The 13769-nt window shown below is 41.2% G+C and overlaps 1 protein-coding gene across 1 annotated transcript; it reads right to left on the bottom strand.

Annotated features, from left to right (window-relative positions):
• Window positions 1-10508: 10508 nt before the first annotated feature.
• Window positions 10509-13293, bottom strand: LOC143412874 (olfactory receptor 1500-like). Its single transcript, XM_076874635.1, has 2 exons — window positions 12387-13293; window positions 10509-10657 (listed from the first exon to the last, which is right to left on the bottom strand). The coding sequence occupies exons 1-2, from the start codon at window positions 13291-13293 to the stop codon at window positions 10509-10511; spliced, it is 1056 nt and encodes a 351-aa protein (XP_076730750.1).
• Window positions 13294-13769: the final 476 nt, after the last annotated feature.

Below are 13769 nucleotides of genomic sequence, written 5' to 3'. Positions count from 1 at the left end.
TACTCCTCGGCCTCCTTTAGCAGTAATGATACTTGTAACAAATGTAGCATATTTGCAACTCTGGAGGCCAGGATTACTGAATTGGAGACTCTGCTTCGCACCCTTCATTCACCCGTAGCTAGCCAGGCCCCTGTAGCTGGTGCAGCAAAAGATAGCGTAGGCCCCAGTAACTGTTCCCCGGCGGACCCCAAGCAACTGGGGAAAGAGGGCGGCTGGGTGATGTTGAGGAGGAAGCATAGTCTTAAACAGAAGCCCCAGGTACACCACCAACCAGTTCATGTGTCTAACCATTTTTCCCCACTTGGCGACACTCCCGCCGGGGGTCAAATTCAGGTAATTGCTGATTCTGTTCTCAGACATGAAGCTAGAGACACCGGCAACCATAGTAAATTGTCTTCCAGGGGCCAGAGCAGGCGACATTGAAGGAAATTTAAAACTGCTGGCTAAGGGTAAACGTAAATTCAGTAAAATCATAATTCACGTCGGTAGTAATGACACCCGGTTAGGCCAATCGGAGGTCACTAAAATCAATATTGAATCTGTGTGTAACTTTACCAAAACAATGTCGGACTCTGTAGTTTTCTCTGGTCCCCTCCGCAATCAGACCAGGAGTGACAGGTTTAGCCGCATGTTCTCCTTAAATTGCTGGCTGTCTGACTGGTGTCCAAAAAATGATGTGGGCTTCATAGATAATTGGCAAACCTTCTGGAGGAAAAAATAAACAACTTAAACATAAAAAAAAAAATCACAAAGAAAGTACAATTTAGTATCCATATCTTACTCAAAGAGTAAAACAGTGAAATGTGGATTATTAAATATTAGGTCTCTCTCCTCCAAGTCTCTGTTAGTACATGACTTAATAATTGATCAACAAATCGATTTACTTTGCCTTACAGAAATCTGGTTGCAGCAGGATGAGTATGTTAGTTTAAACCAAGCAGAGCTGTCATGTTTCGGCTGTGTGGCAGGCAGGAGAGGACCCAAACGCAAACTCACGGGGACAGAACTGGAACTCAAAAGCACAGCTTTAATTGCTGGAAAAATAGAACACAGGCAATACAAAACTAAACTGGGAAAGCTAATCATAAAGTATACCAGGAAACACGGGGAGAATCACACACAGCATGAGGGAGACTACGACACTGACAAAGAGAAACACAGGGCTTAAATACACAGAGTATCCCTCTGTGTATTTAAGCGAGGGAATGAGACACAGAAGGAGAGCACAGCTGGGAGTAATCAGGCTGGACGAGACAAGGGAAGCAAAACTAGAAACACTCACATGAGACATGGACCTTCAAAGTAAAACAGGAAACACACTGACTGAATACTAAACATGCAAACTTAACAGCAACTGGGAAGACAGAACATAGGAACCTGAAACATGGTACAAAAACGTCACAGTGGACATAACATGGAACACAGGGAAGCCATACGACAAAGCCAAAGAACTAAACCTATGATAACCATAACAGACCTAGGGAAACAAGAAACAGTACAACAAAAGACTCAAAACATAAACCATAATATAAAAACACAAGATCTCTTTAAAATAAAATAGGAAACATAATGAGACGCAGACATGACAACCAGAACTTGACAACGTAAGACACAGACATGAAACACATGAAGAGCAGGGGAGACTTAACATGGGTTGGAAACACAAGGGGGAACTAATAAGCAAATGAACATAGGAGACCTAATGAGCTTAAACATACTATAAACATCAAAATGAACTAAAACTCAAAACACTGGGTCATAAGACCCAGGATCGTGACAAGAGCAGAGTAGCTATCTGAACGCTACTCCAATAGAGGTCAATTATCTTGTTAATAATGTTACCGCCTCACTATGTACGACTCTGGATACTGTAGCTCCTGTAAAAACTAAGGCCTCAAATCAGAAGTATCTGACTCCGTGGTATAATTCTCAAACATGTAGCCTAAAGCAGATAACTCATAAGCTGGAGAGGAAATGGCGTGTCACAAATTTAGTAGATCACCCTTTAGCCTGGAGAAATAGTTTGTTGCTTTATAAGAAAGCCCTCTGCAAAGCCAGAACATCTTACTATTCATCACTGATTGAAGAAAATAAGAACAACCCTAGGTTTCTCTTCAGCACTGTAGCCAGGCTGACAAAAAGTCTGAGTACTGTAGAGTCAACTGTGATATTTATAGAGATTTTATTTTGAAAGGTCGAATGTATGGCGGAAGGAGAATATAGAAAAGAGAGAGAACGAAAAACGTTACATGAAAAGTTAGCGCTGCAAACTGTGTTGCCGCTGCAAGCCTGAGAATTAAAGAATGGAACTGAGAAATACTGAACGTGTCATCATTAATGTTTGAGGCATGCAAACATTACATTGGCGATGAGAATAAAGGCTACAACCAAAGTAAGACGAAGGAAGTTGCCCTGCCGGGAGCTTAGGAGACAAGAACATGGCTGCACACGCTTCTCCACTTCCACCCTTCGACACGGAGTCCGACCTCGGTTCTGTCAGACCTCGCTGGATGAAATGGCTTCAGTGGTTGGAAAACTACACCACAGCAATGAATATTACTGGAGATGCAAGATTAAGAACATTATTGCTGCATGTGGCTGGTGAAAAAGTGCATGACGTTTACAACACGTTAGCAACAGATGGCGACAAGTACGCAGATACAAAACAGAAACTGTCAGCATTCTTTGCGCCTAAGAAATACGTGCAGTATCAGATTTATCTGTTCAGGAAAGTGGTGCAGGAGTCAGGTGAAACGTTGTACAACTATCACACCAGGTTTAGGATTTTAGCCAAAAACTGTGAGTTTGCAAACATGACTGCAGAGATTAAAACACAAATTATCCAAAGCTGTACATCATCACAGCTTCGTAGAAAAGCACTCAGAGAACCTGATTTAACGTTGGATGATCGATTAAATCATGACCGTGCATGTGAGTTGTCTGAATTGCAAGCTACAGGGATGGAAGCTGACAAGACAGCTGCAGTTAATAAAGTACAGCACAAAACAGGACGTGATACCATGGCTAGAAACAAATGGACACCCTCATGGCAGCCAAATAACTGCTGTCGAAACTGTGGAGGCAGATATCCTAATGAGCAAGACTGCCCAGTGAAAGACAAAATCTGTAATTCTTGTGGCAAATTCAATCATTTTGCAACGCAATGTCGCTCAAAGAGAAAAGAGACACACTGTGGAAAGAAGTATAAGAAAAACCTGCCACCGCAAACTGTTCATCAAGTAACTGATAGCGCTACACATGTGGAGACAGGTCACACATCCAGCAATGATGACGCTTATGTATATGTGGTGAACACAGCTCAACATCCTAAACATCCTAAACACACTGAAGTCAGAGTAATGGGCACCCAGATACCGGTGCTAATCGATTCTGGGGCCACTGCTAACTGCTTAACTGAAGCCACCTACAACAAACTGACACCACGTCCTACGTTAACTTCTACAGACATCAAGATTTGCCCATACCACTCATCTACGTCTGGATCTACCGTGTTCTCAAAACTTGATCTCAGGGCAGGATACAACCAACTTGAACTACACCCTGACAGCCGCTACATTACAACGTTCACTACTCATCTGGGACTTCGGAGGTATAAAAGACTGAGCTTCGGAGTTTCTTCTGCAATTGAAGTGTTCCAAAATGCTATTCATCAGACACTGCAAGGACTAAACGGAGTCAAAAATCTCAGTGATGACATTATAGTCTTCGGCAGGGACCAGGCTGACGATGACAACAATCTTACAGCTCTCTTTAAGTGACTATCAGAGTCGGGTCTTACTCTGAATTGAGAGAAGTGTGAATTTAATAAAACAAAACTTGAGTTTTTTGGTTTCATCTCCTCTGCAGGTGGCATTTCAGCAGATCCTAAAAAGGTTGCAGCAGTTCAACACGCTCCCAACCCAAAAACACCTGCTGACATCAAAAGTCTCCTTGGCATGGCCAATTACTGCTCGAGGTTCATCAGGGACTTCTCATCAATCTCTGAGCCACTGCGCTGGCTCGCACACAAGGACACCCCTTGGACATGGGGTCAGGACCAAGAAACTGCGTTGCAGGCACTCAAGGTCAGTCTCAATAGCGACACGACGATGTCCTACTTCTATCCCAGCAGACAGACTGAACTTGATTGTTGATGCTAGTCCAGTAGGACTGGGCGCCATTCTCTGTCAAAAAGATGAAAAGGGGATTAAGCACATTATTACATATGCAAGCAGAGCACTGAGTGATGTGGAAAGGAGATAATCGCAAATGAGAAAGAAGCACTCGCCATTGTGTGGAGTTGCGAACATTTCCATTTGTATGTCTATGGACATCCATTCACACTGGTGACTGATCACAAGGCACTCAAAATCATCTGGAATAACCCAAGATCAAAACCACCTGCCAGATTCGAAAGATGGGGACTGAGACTTCAGCCATACAATTTCAGAGTGGAATACAGAAAAGGTGCTGATAATCCAGCTGACTTTATGTCACGTCATCCAGTGCCAACACAGAATGAAAGTGCTCATGCATGTAAGGTTGAAGAAGAGTATGTTAATTTCTTCTCTTATCACTCCACCCAAAAAGCCATGACCCTTCACAAGATAAAAACAGAGACAAAGACCAGGTTCTGCAGGAAGTCATCGGTCCCATCAGGAACAACACGTGGCATCTAACAGATAAATCCCAGCATGCTGACATTTTGAAATCATTCAAACATGTTCAAAGTGAACTAACAGTAGCTGACTCATCTGACTTTATACTCAGAGGTACGAGGATAGTTATTCCAACGGTCCTACAAGAAAGAGCATTACAACTGGCACACGAAGGGCACCAGGGTATCGTCAAGACCAAAGCGCTACTACCAAAGTATGGTTCCCAGAGATCGATCGGAAAGCAGAATCTGCAGTTCAAAACTGTCTGCCATGCCAAGCTAGCACACCTGTTACACACACCGACCCTCTGCAGATGTCACCATTACCCGCAACATCCTGGCACAGTGTCCGTGCAGATTTTTATGGACCGCTCCCTACGGGGGAATACCTGCTCGTTATCACAGACGAGTATTCTTGCTATCCAGTCGTTGAAAGTGTACGCTCAACATCAGCATCTTCTGTTATCCCAGTCATTGACAAAATGTTCTCCATTTTGGAATCCCAAGGACAGTAAAACTGACAATGGTCCTCCTTTCAACAGTGAGGCTTTCTTACAGTTTGCAGACTACCTAAGATTTCATCATCGCAAAATCACACCTTGTTGGCCTCAGGCGAATGCTATAGCTGAGAGATTTATGAGAACCCTAGGCAAAGCACTGAGAGTTGCCGAGAGACAGGGCACACCATGGAAACAGCAACTGAACATCTTTCTTCGTGAGTACAGATCTACACCTCATAGCACAACGGCGAGCTCACCAGCTGAAATACTGTTCCAACGCCAGCTATACACCAAGCTCCCTTTCTTTAACATCACTCCACGGAAGTGTTCAGATGCTGAAGTGAGAGCAAGGGTTGATAGTGCAAAGATCAAGATGAAGGTGATCGCAGATGCAATCCGTCGTGCCAGACCACACTCACTAAGTCTGGGTGACACAGTGCTGCATCGCCAACCCAAGCACAACAAATTATCCACACCATACAATACAAAACCCTACACAGTGACCAAGGTTAAGGTTCTGAAATTACAGCTACAAGGGATGAACACTCGATTGTCAGGAATGCATCATTCTTCAAGAAAATCAGACATGGACTTGAAAATGCCCCACCTGGACGGCATGCCGACCCCGCCTTAACAGACAAGCCCAGATACCCAGTCAAATCCAACAGACGCGTACCTATGCGTCTGTCTGATTACATCAGATCTAAGACTTGAATATCTGAGTGACCAGTTAAAGGGTACGCTGTGTGAACATGTTTGATGTTCCTGAATCTAACACTGTAACCTGTATTCTAGTGTTGAATGTTTATAGTGTTTAGTCAGAGATCTGCGCAAATGCAGTACTGTTCAAATTGATGTTTAGGTGTGGAGAAACTTAAGTAATGATAATGTTCAGTGATTTTATCAGGTTTGTTTGTCATAGGTTCAGATTAATAATTCACCTTGCTGAGTGCCTAAGTTTGTTTAAAAAAAAAAAAGAAGAAAGGAGGTTATTGTGATGTTTATAGAGATTTTATTTTGAAAGGTCGATTGTAACGCGGAAGGAGAATATAGAAAAGAGAGAACGAAAAATGTTAGATGAACAAGTTAGCACTGCAGACTGTGTTGCCGCTGCAAGCCTGAGAATTAAAGAATGGAACTGAGAAATACTGAAGGTGTCATCATTAATGTTTGAGGTATGCAAACATTACACCAACCATCCCTTTAACGTTAACTAGTAATGACTTCATGAATTTCTTTACAAAAAAAAATTTAATCATTAGAGAAAAAATTACCAATAATCATCCCACAGATGTAATATTATCTGTTACAGACTGCTGGGGCAGACCGTGTGGAGTGAGTAGAGGACCCAAGAGCAGACAGAGGCGAGGAGACTAAACTGGACTTAACCAAGGCGAGTCTTTACTTACAGCTGAAAACTCACGGGAAAAAAACAACAAAGCAACTGAGGGAAAACCTGAACATAGACTGGGAAACTATTACTCTTACTGTGATTTTATACTATGACTAAACAACATACAAACTATGACTTACTATGACTTGACTGGGAAACCATAACAAAGGGTAGGGGAGATAACACAGACGACGTGACATAGAACTCAGCAAGATTGAGGATTAAATACACTCATGAGGTGATGAGGGGAAGTAGAGACACATGACCTGCAGTCTGTCTGTGTCAGATATAAGTTTAGGCGTACTTTATTTTCATTGTGCTGACTTTTTACAGTCAGTTTCAATAACTCGTACTGCATACTAGCTAGCATGACAGACTTTATATACTGCTTGGGGGGGGTGCTATGATGTTACTGATATTGAACTTTATTTTGTTCATAAGGTTAGTTATTAGAGTTGCCAATTGTCCTGTAAAAACCGGAATGGTCTCGTATTCAGAGGAAATATTACGCAGTTTGTATTGAGGTGAAAAGGATCGCCGTTTGTCCCATACTTCAGCTACAAAGAAAAAAAAGACACAAAGCTGGAGTTATTCTGCGTCTTTACGCTGCACAGCTGTCTCTTCTTCTCTCATTCTCTCCCCTCCCTCTACTGTTTCTACTTCAGTCATGAAACTAATCAGTGATCAGCTGATCGGCTTTTCTCTCGTGCTTGTTTATTGCCCACTTTGCGCCAGAAAGAGGAAACCAGCGGATGTTGCGCTAAACAACAGCAGCACGTTTAAGCTTGATCAGCTGTTGTTAGAATTTATTTAATATTAATTTCTAGTATCAGCTGATGTTTGCTGGAGCCACAGCTGTAAAAGCTGCTGGTCATGATATCGGTTTGGTTATCTGGTGAGAGGGAAACATGAAGATGAAACCAGAAGATGTCCTTACTGAATCATCAGAGTTGAACAGGTGATAGAGAAACAGGTTTACCTTTTAGGTGACATGAATGAGTTGAAGGGAAGTTATTAACTGTTTCTGAGAGACAAATAACACCAGGATCCTTTTTTTTACGTAGCTGACAGCTGGTAACTGTGCAGGGGCGGGTCTAGCAAAGTTTTGCCAGGGAGGCCAGGTAGGGCATTAACAGGGAAAGAGGGGGAACAAAGTAATACTTTTCTTTCTTATTCTCATTTAAAATGTCTAGCTTTTAACAAATAATTATCTGAATCTTACAACAAACGATTGATAGAATGATACATATATACCAACAAGACAGTGTACATCACTGTCACAACAGTGTTTGCTTTCATTCAAAGGCTTTATGGTTTTTCCTATCATCTCTAGTCAAAATGCCTGGGCTGATTTTTTTTTTGTCCCAGTCCTGCCCTGTATGCAGCTCATCTTCCTACTAGGAAGGCAGAAAACACCATGGCTGCAGTTTTCGTGTTGGATGTAAAAAGCGCACGTGACGCTGTGACGTAAGTTAGAATCATGGCGTCAGTCGACGACCGTCCAGGCTTGGGATTTCTCTTTTGGAAATATGCACATTATTTTTTCCTTTCTGTTGGTAGGTAGCACAGTGCACTTGTGGCAGGATAGTGCTAACATATAAGTAAGCTAGAAGACTGGCAATCTTGCTGGGTATCCAGTTAGGGAAGCAATACATTAACAAGAGAATTCTGAGTAAAACCAAAGTTACTTTCCCTAGTATCTAGTTACTTTGAAGTTACTAATTTAAAGTAACTTACCCAACACTGATGACAACACAGGGGAGAGTAAAACTAAATGCAGTGAACAAAGAACACCAGACTCTTTCAAAATAAAACAGGAAACGCAGAGACATAGACATGAAAGAAACTTGACAACAAGAGCCATACAGACATGACACATAACAGATAGGCGCATGAACCAGGGAGATTGAGTACAGGGGGAGAAGACAAAAGGAATTTAAAAAAAGAAGGACTAAACAGCAACCTGGAAATTAACTAGATGAGCCAAACTGAAACTAGAACACCAATGAATACAAAATGATACATTAAAAACCCACATACTGGGTCACATGACCCAGTGCCATGACAATTATCTAGAGCTACTTTCAGTACCATTGATATTCATTTAGACTCTTTTTCTCCAATTGATCTTTCTGATTTAACTTCAATAATTATTTCCTCCAAACCATCAATGTGTCTTTTAGACCCCATTTCTACAAAACTGCTCAAAGAAGTCCTGCCATTAATTAATGCTTCAGTCTTAAATATGATCAACCTATCTCTAATAATCGACACATATTAAAAAAATATGTAAGACTGCTTTCTTCCATTTGCACAACATCTCTAAAATTAGAAATATCCTGTCTCAGAGTCATGCTGAAAAACTAGTTCATGCATTTATTACTTCCAGGCTGGACTACTGTAATTCATTATTATCAGGATGTCCAAAAAACTCCCTTAAAAAGCCTTCAGTTAATTTTCAGTTAACGCTGTAGCAAGAGTACTGACGGGAATAGAAAGAGAGAGCATATTTCTCCTGTATTGGCTTCCCTTCATTGGCTTCCTTTTAAATCCAGAATTGAATACAAAATCCTGCTCCTCACCTACAAGGTCTTAAATAATCAGGCCCCATCTTATCTTAATGACCTTGTAGTACCATATCACCCTCTTAGAACACTTCGCTCTCGCACTGCAGGCCTACTTGTTGTTCCTAGAGTATTTAAAAGTAGAATGGGAGGGAGAGCCTTCAGTTTTCAGGCCCGTCTTCTGTGGAACCAGCTTCCAGTTTGGATTCAAGAGACAGACACTATCCTACTTTTAAGATTAGGCTTAAAACTTTCCTTTTTTGTAAAGCATATAGTTAGGGCTGGACCAGGCGACCCTGAATCCTCCCTTAGTTATGCTGCAATAGACGTAGGCTGCTGGGGGATTCCCATGATGCATTGAGTTTTTCCTTTCCAGTCACCTTTCTCACTCACTATGTGTTAATATACCTCTGCATTGAATCATATCTGTTATTAATCTCTGTCTCTCTTCCACAGCAGGTCTTTATGCTGTTTTACTTCTCTCACCCCAACCGGTCGCAGTAGATGGCCGCCCCTCCCTGAGCCTGGTTCTGCCCGAGGTTTCTTACTGTTAAAAGGGAGTTTTTCCTTTTCACAGTCACCAAAGTGCTTGCTCATAGGGGGTTATATAATTGTTGGGATTTTCTCTGTATCTATTATTGTACAATCTACTGTACAATATGAAGCACTTTGAGGTGACAGTTGTGGTGATTTAGCACTATATAAATAAAATCGAATTGAATTGAATTGAAGCAGCCAAACTAATAAAGATGGCCCGCAACCTTGTTCTGTGGACTTGCCATGTGTCATTCACACCACACTGGTGCCGAAACCAAGGAGGTGGCATGGCGGGTCCACGCCGGAGCCAGGAAAGGGCGGAGCTTGTCCAGATGGTGTCCAGCGGGAGCAGTCAGAGGAGGTGTGCCGCCAGCAGGAAGAGCTGCGGTACCAGACTGAGCGTCACCTGGAGAGCATTGCGAATCTGGCAACTCTGCTCTGGGCCTGGTCAACACTGCCACCGCAATGCCCACCGGTGTATCCGGTGGGGAAGCAGTGGTGGAGCCATGTGGGCCACCTCAGCAGCCAGGGTCAGTGGTCGAGGCGTGCGGAAGTTCACGCCTGCCAGAGGAGGGGAAGCAGCCGGGTGAAGGACTGCTTCAGTCGGGAGTGATGGAGGAGCTGCTCTTGCTAGATGTGGATGAGGTGCGAGAGGGTCCATGCCTGCTGGTGGTGGAGGAGCCGCTGCGTGAAGAGCTGCTCCAGCCGGGAGAGGTGGAGGTCCCCATGCCAGGGGAGCCTGCTTGACTTGAGCCCGAGGTCGAGGTGCCAGCTGTTCCTGTTCGGATGCCGGCCGAGCCACCTGTGAGCAGGGGCTCACGAACGTGCCTGCAGGCCCGTGTTTGCGTTCAACATGGTCAACCTTCGGACCAGCTGCGCCGCCACTGCAGGTGCCTCCCCACTTCAATCGCAAACCAAACCACCACCACATACCGCCATCGCCCGATGGAGATGGGGTATGTCTTGGGGCGTGGCTTGCGGTGCCATGCGGAGAGGGTGGACACACCTGCGCGGCATCTGCAATCACACCCACCGAGTTAAACATGGGGAAATAGGGTTGTGTTTTTGATTGTGGTGTGATGTATGTCCGGCTGGTAGCTGGTGAGCTGCAGCTGTGATAAATAAAATGGCTCAAAACCTTGAGCCGTGGACTTGCCGTGTCTCATTCACACCACAGGTATATTTTGGTGGTCATTAAAATGTGTTCCGAATTTGGCAAATTCATGATGATTCAGGTCATAAATCATGACACACTGATCTGCTCTGCATAAGCTCACATTAAAAGTATTAGAATAGGAAGTATTACCCTTAATTTAATGGGTGTCGGATCGATACCAAAATTTTCAGTTTTGAAGAGCACTAACTAACATGTAAGTAAATTTGACACATTTTGCTGCATCTATTTGTAGTTTCAATGACAGTATTTTTTTCCTCTCTACTTTTTCACCTCAACTGTTTCACTTTTGTTTGTCCATCGTTATCAAACACTTATTCGACACTAAACTCTTCTACAAGGTGCATGAGCACAAAAGTAAGACAGGGCTGACTGAGATTTGATTGAGGAATCCAGTGTCAGTAATGAAAATGAAGAATGGGTTGCTGTGATGGTGAGCACCAGCCCTTCAGGCCGACCTGGATAATTGTATCGACAAAGAACAATAATTATACCGGTCGGTCTGCTGGGCTAATGCCCAGTATGCCAGATCACCAGTCTATCTCTGAACACATCACACACACACACTCAACTCTGCTGTTTAACAACAAATGTGTTTTTCCTTACAAATGTGACATTATGTAAGGAGAAATAAACAGGCTTTCCAGCAGTATAAGATTCATTGCCAAAAAGCAAAACCGACAAAACACACATTTCCTTACTTCTTATGCTACTTTTATATACATGCCACTCAGATATCATGGCACATACAGAGTAATAAATGAACCAATGAAAGAGATAAATAGTCAAAATAAAAAATCAAAACAACCCGGGTACATGGAACTTTAACTAAATACAAATAAATGATAGCAGAATTAACAGAATACATCTAATGTAAAGCTAAATTAAAATTTCTACATTTCTGTGCTTTATCATTATTCACCCATTATATATTTATTTCTTGAATTAATAAATGAAAGAAATTCGACAATAACAATGTGGATTATACAGGGGATTTTTTTCAGTTAGCTGTACCTAAAGCACAGTTGGTGTCTACAGTATATTAAGAAAAGGGCAACTTTTTCATTAATTCCTCTATCTAAAGATCGTAGCTTTCATGTTATTAGAACTCTTCAGGTCTGAAAATGTAATTCTCATTCTCTTACTGAGCATAACAAGTGGAAAACTAAAAAGTCAGAAAAATACAAATGTAAATCGACAGGTGCAAAAGAGAGCTATGAGAACATTAATCAAAAGTAACAGAGGTTATTATATCAAAATGGAAAGACTAATTCCTCTTTTGGAATTAAGGTACCTGTAGGAACAGTTATTCCATGTTTATATTATGTATCATCAGTACTATGAATGTTAATATTACTAGTAATATTTAAACCGCAAAATAAATAATACAAATGTCATCTCTTCAAAACATGGTGACAGTTTGGTAAATAAATTAATGAAAGTGATTTATTTTCCATTTTATATTTCTTTCCACAGATACAATGATGGTGTAAAACTCATTATAGAAAAAATGACTGTACTTAAGATCCAGTTTTAATACAAGAAGTTATTTTGCCCTGACAAAGCAGCCCTTTTAGGTGTTTTGAAATTTCCTTCATTTTGAGCCCATATACAAATGGATTAAACAAAGGGTGATAGAGCACTATTTGTAATGTCATTATTATGCGTGCAGTTTTTGGAAAATCTGCTTCCACCCGAGCTATGCTTACATCATACACAAAAAACAAACAGGCACTAATTAAAACTAAGAGATGGGGTAAACAAGTCTCTGCAGCTTTCTTCCTAATTTCTTTACAACTTTGACAAGAAACAATGAAAATTGTTGTGTATGTGAAAACTATGAAGAGCATAGGAAGTATTACAAGATCTAGTAATGCAATCACACCAAAGATGATAATTAATCTTGATCTTTGACACTGAAGAGAGTAAACTGCATTATTACAAAATATTCCTTTTATATTAGAGTCACACAGTTTAGCTTCAGCACTCGCTATTGCTAGGACAGCAATATGACAAGCAGGTACAAGCCAAGCTATGATCAGGGAAATGCTCACAGTGGTTTTTCTCATGATAATATGATATTGTAGAGGTTTACATATAGCCACATATCTGTCATAGGCCATGGCAGCCAGGAGAAAAAATTCTGAACCACCTAGAGTGTAAAACATAAAAAACTGAAAGAGACAGGCTGAATATGTTGTGACTTGTTTATCAGATAAAACGTCAATCAAAAGTTTTGGGTAAATAGTTGTGCTGTAAAGAACAGAGTTAAGTAGCAAAGCAGCAATGAAAATGTACATAGGCTCATGGAGGTTTTTATGAATCCAGATTAAATACACAATAGTAGAATTAGTGCAGATTATTAGAATATATAGTGTAAACATAATAAAAAAGAAAATATATCTGTACTTGTTAATTTCCGTGTACCAGTCCAGAGTTAGAAAGGTAACATTTAACTCTTTATCCATTATTGTTTTCAAAGACAAAACATTTGCTCATAAAACTAATTACATAACAAGTATGAATGGAAAACCAAAAACAAGACAAAGACTTCACACAGTCATATGAGTATGTGGCAGGTTTTTATTATTTTGCCTTATCCTCAAGGGAGGGAGAGTTCTGAAACACCATTGTTCTGCCTTTTATAATTGATGCTTTGGGAATGTACAATTAATCCTTCTTTTCTGTTCAATGTGAACATTCAGGATGGCAACACTATCTCTCCTCATTAAAAAAAAAAAAAGTAATACCAGATTAGATGTGTAAACAATGAAGAGCAAAAAATAAAAATGAATAAAGTCAATAAGAACAATTCTCTCTCACACAGTAATTTCAAGGTGCAAAAATGTGCTTTAAACATAAAATAAATGTTGTTCTCAAATCATTGATTAGGTGACTTCATAGTAGTATACATGTTGGTGATGTCCTTTGTGTAAAAACTGTT

The sequence above is a fragment of the Maylandia zebra genome, linkage group LG16 (assembly GCF_041146795.1).
Source record: "Maylandia zebra isolate NMK-2024a linkage group LG16, Mzebra_GT3a, whole genome shotgun sequence".
In the NCBI taxonomy this organism is placed as follows: domain Eukaryota; kingdom Metazoa; phylum Chordata; class Actinopteri; order Cichliformes; family Cichlidae; genus Maylandia; species Maylandia zebra.
Note: the sequence above shows the minus strand (reverse complement) of the source record. Positions and strands in the feature narration are given on the sequence as shown.

Excerpts from the sequence above, each read along its gene's own strand:
- LOC143412874 (XM_076874635.1), bottom strand. The coding sequence starts at position 13,293 with ATGGATAAAGAGTTAAATGTTACCTTTCTAACTCTGGACTGGTACACG. Across the intron at positions 10,658-12,386 it reads ACACCTAAAAGGGCTGCTTT|GTGTGTCCACCCTCTCCGCA; the intron begins GTCAGGGCAAAA and ends GATGCCGCGCAG.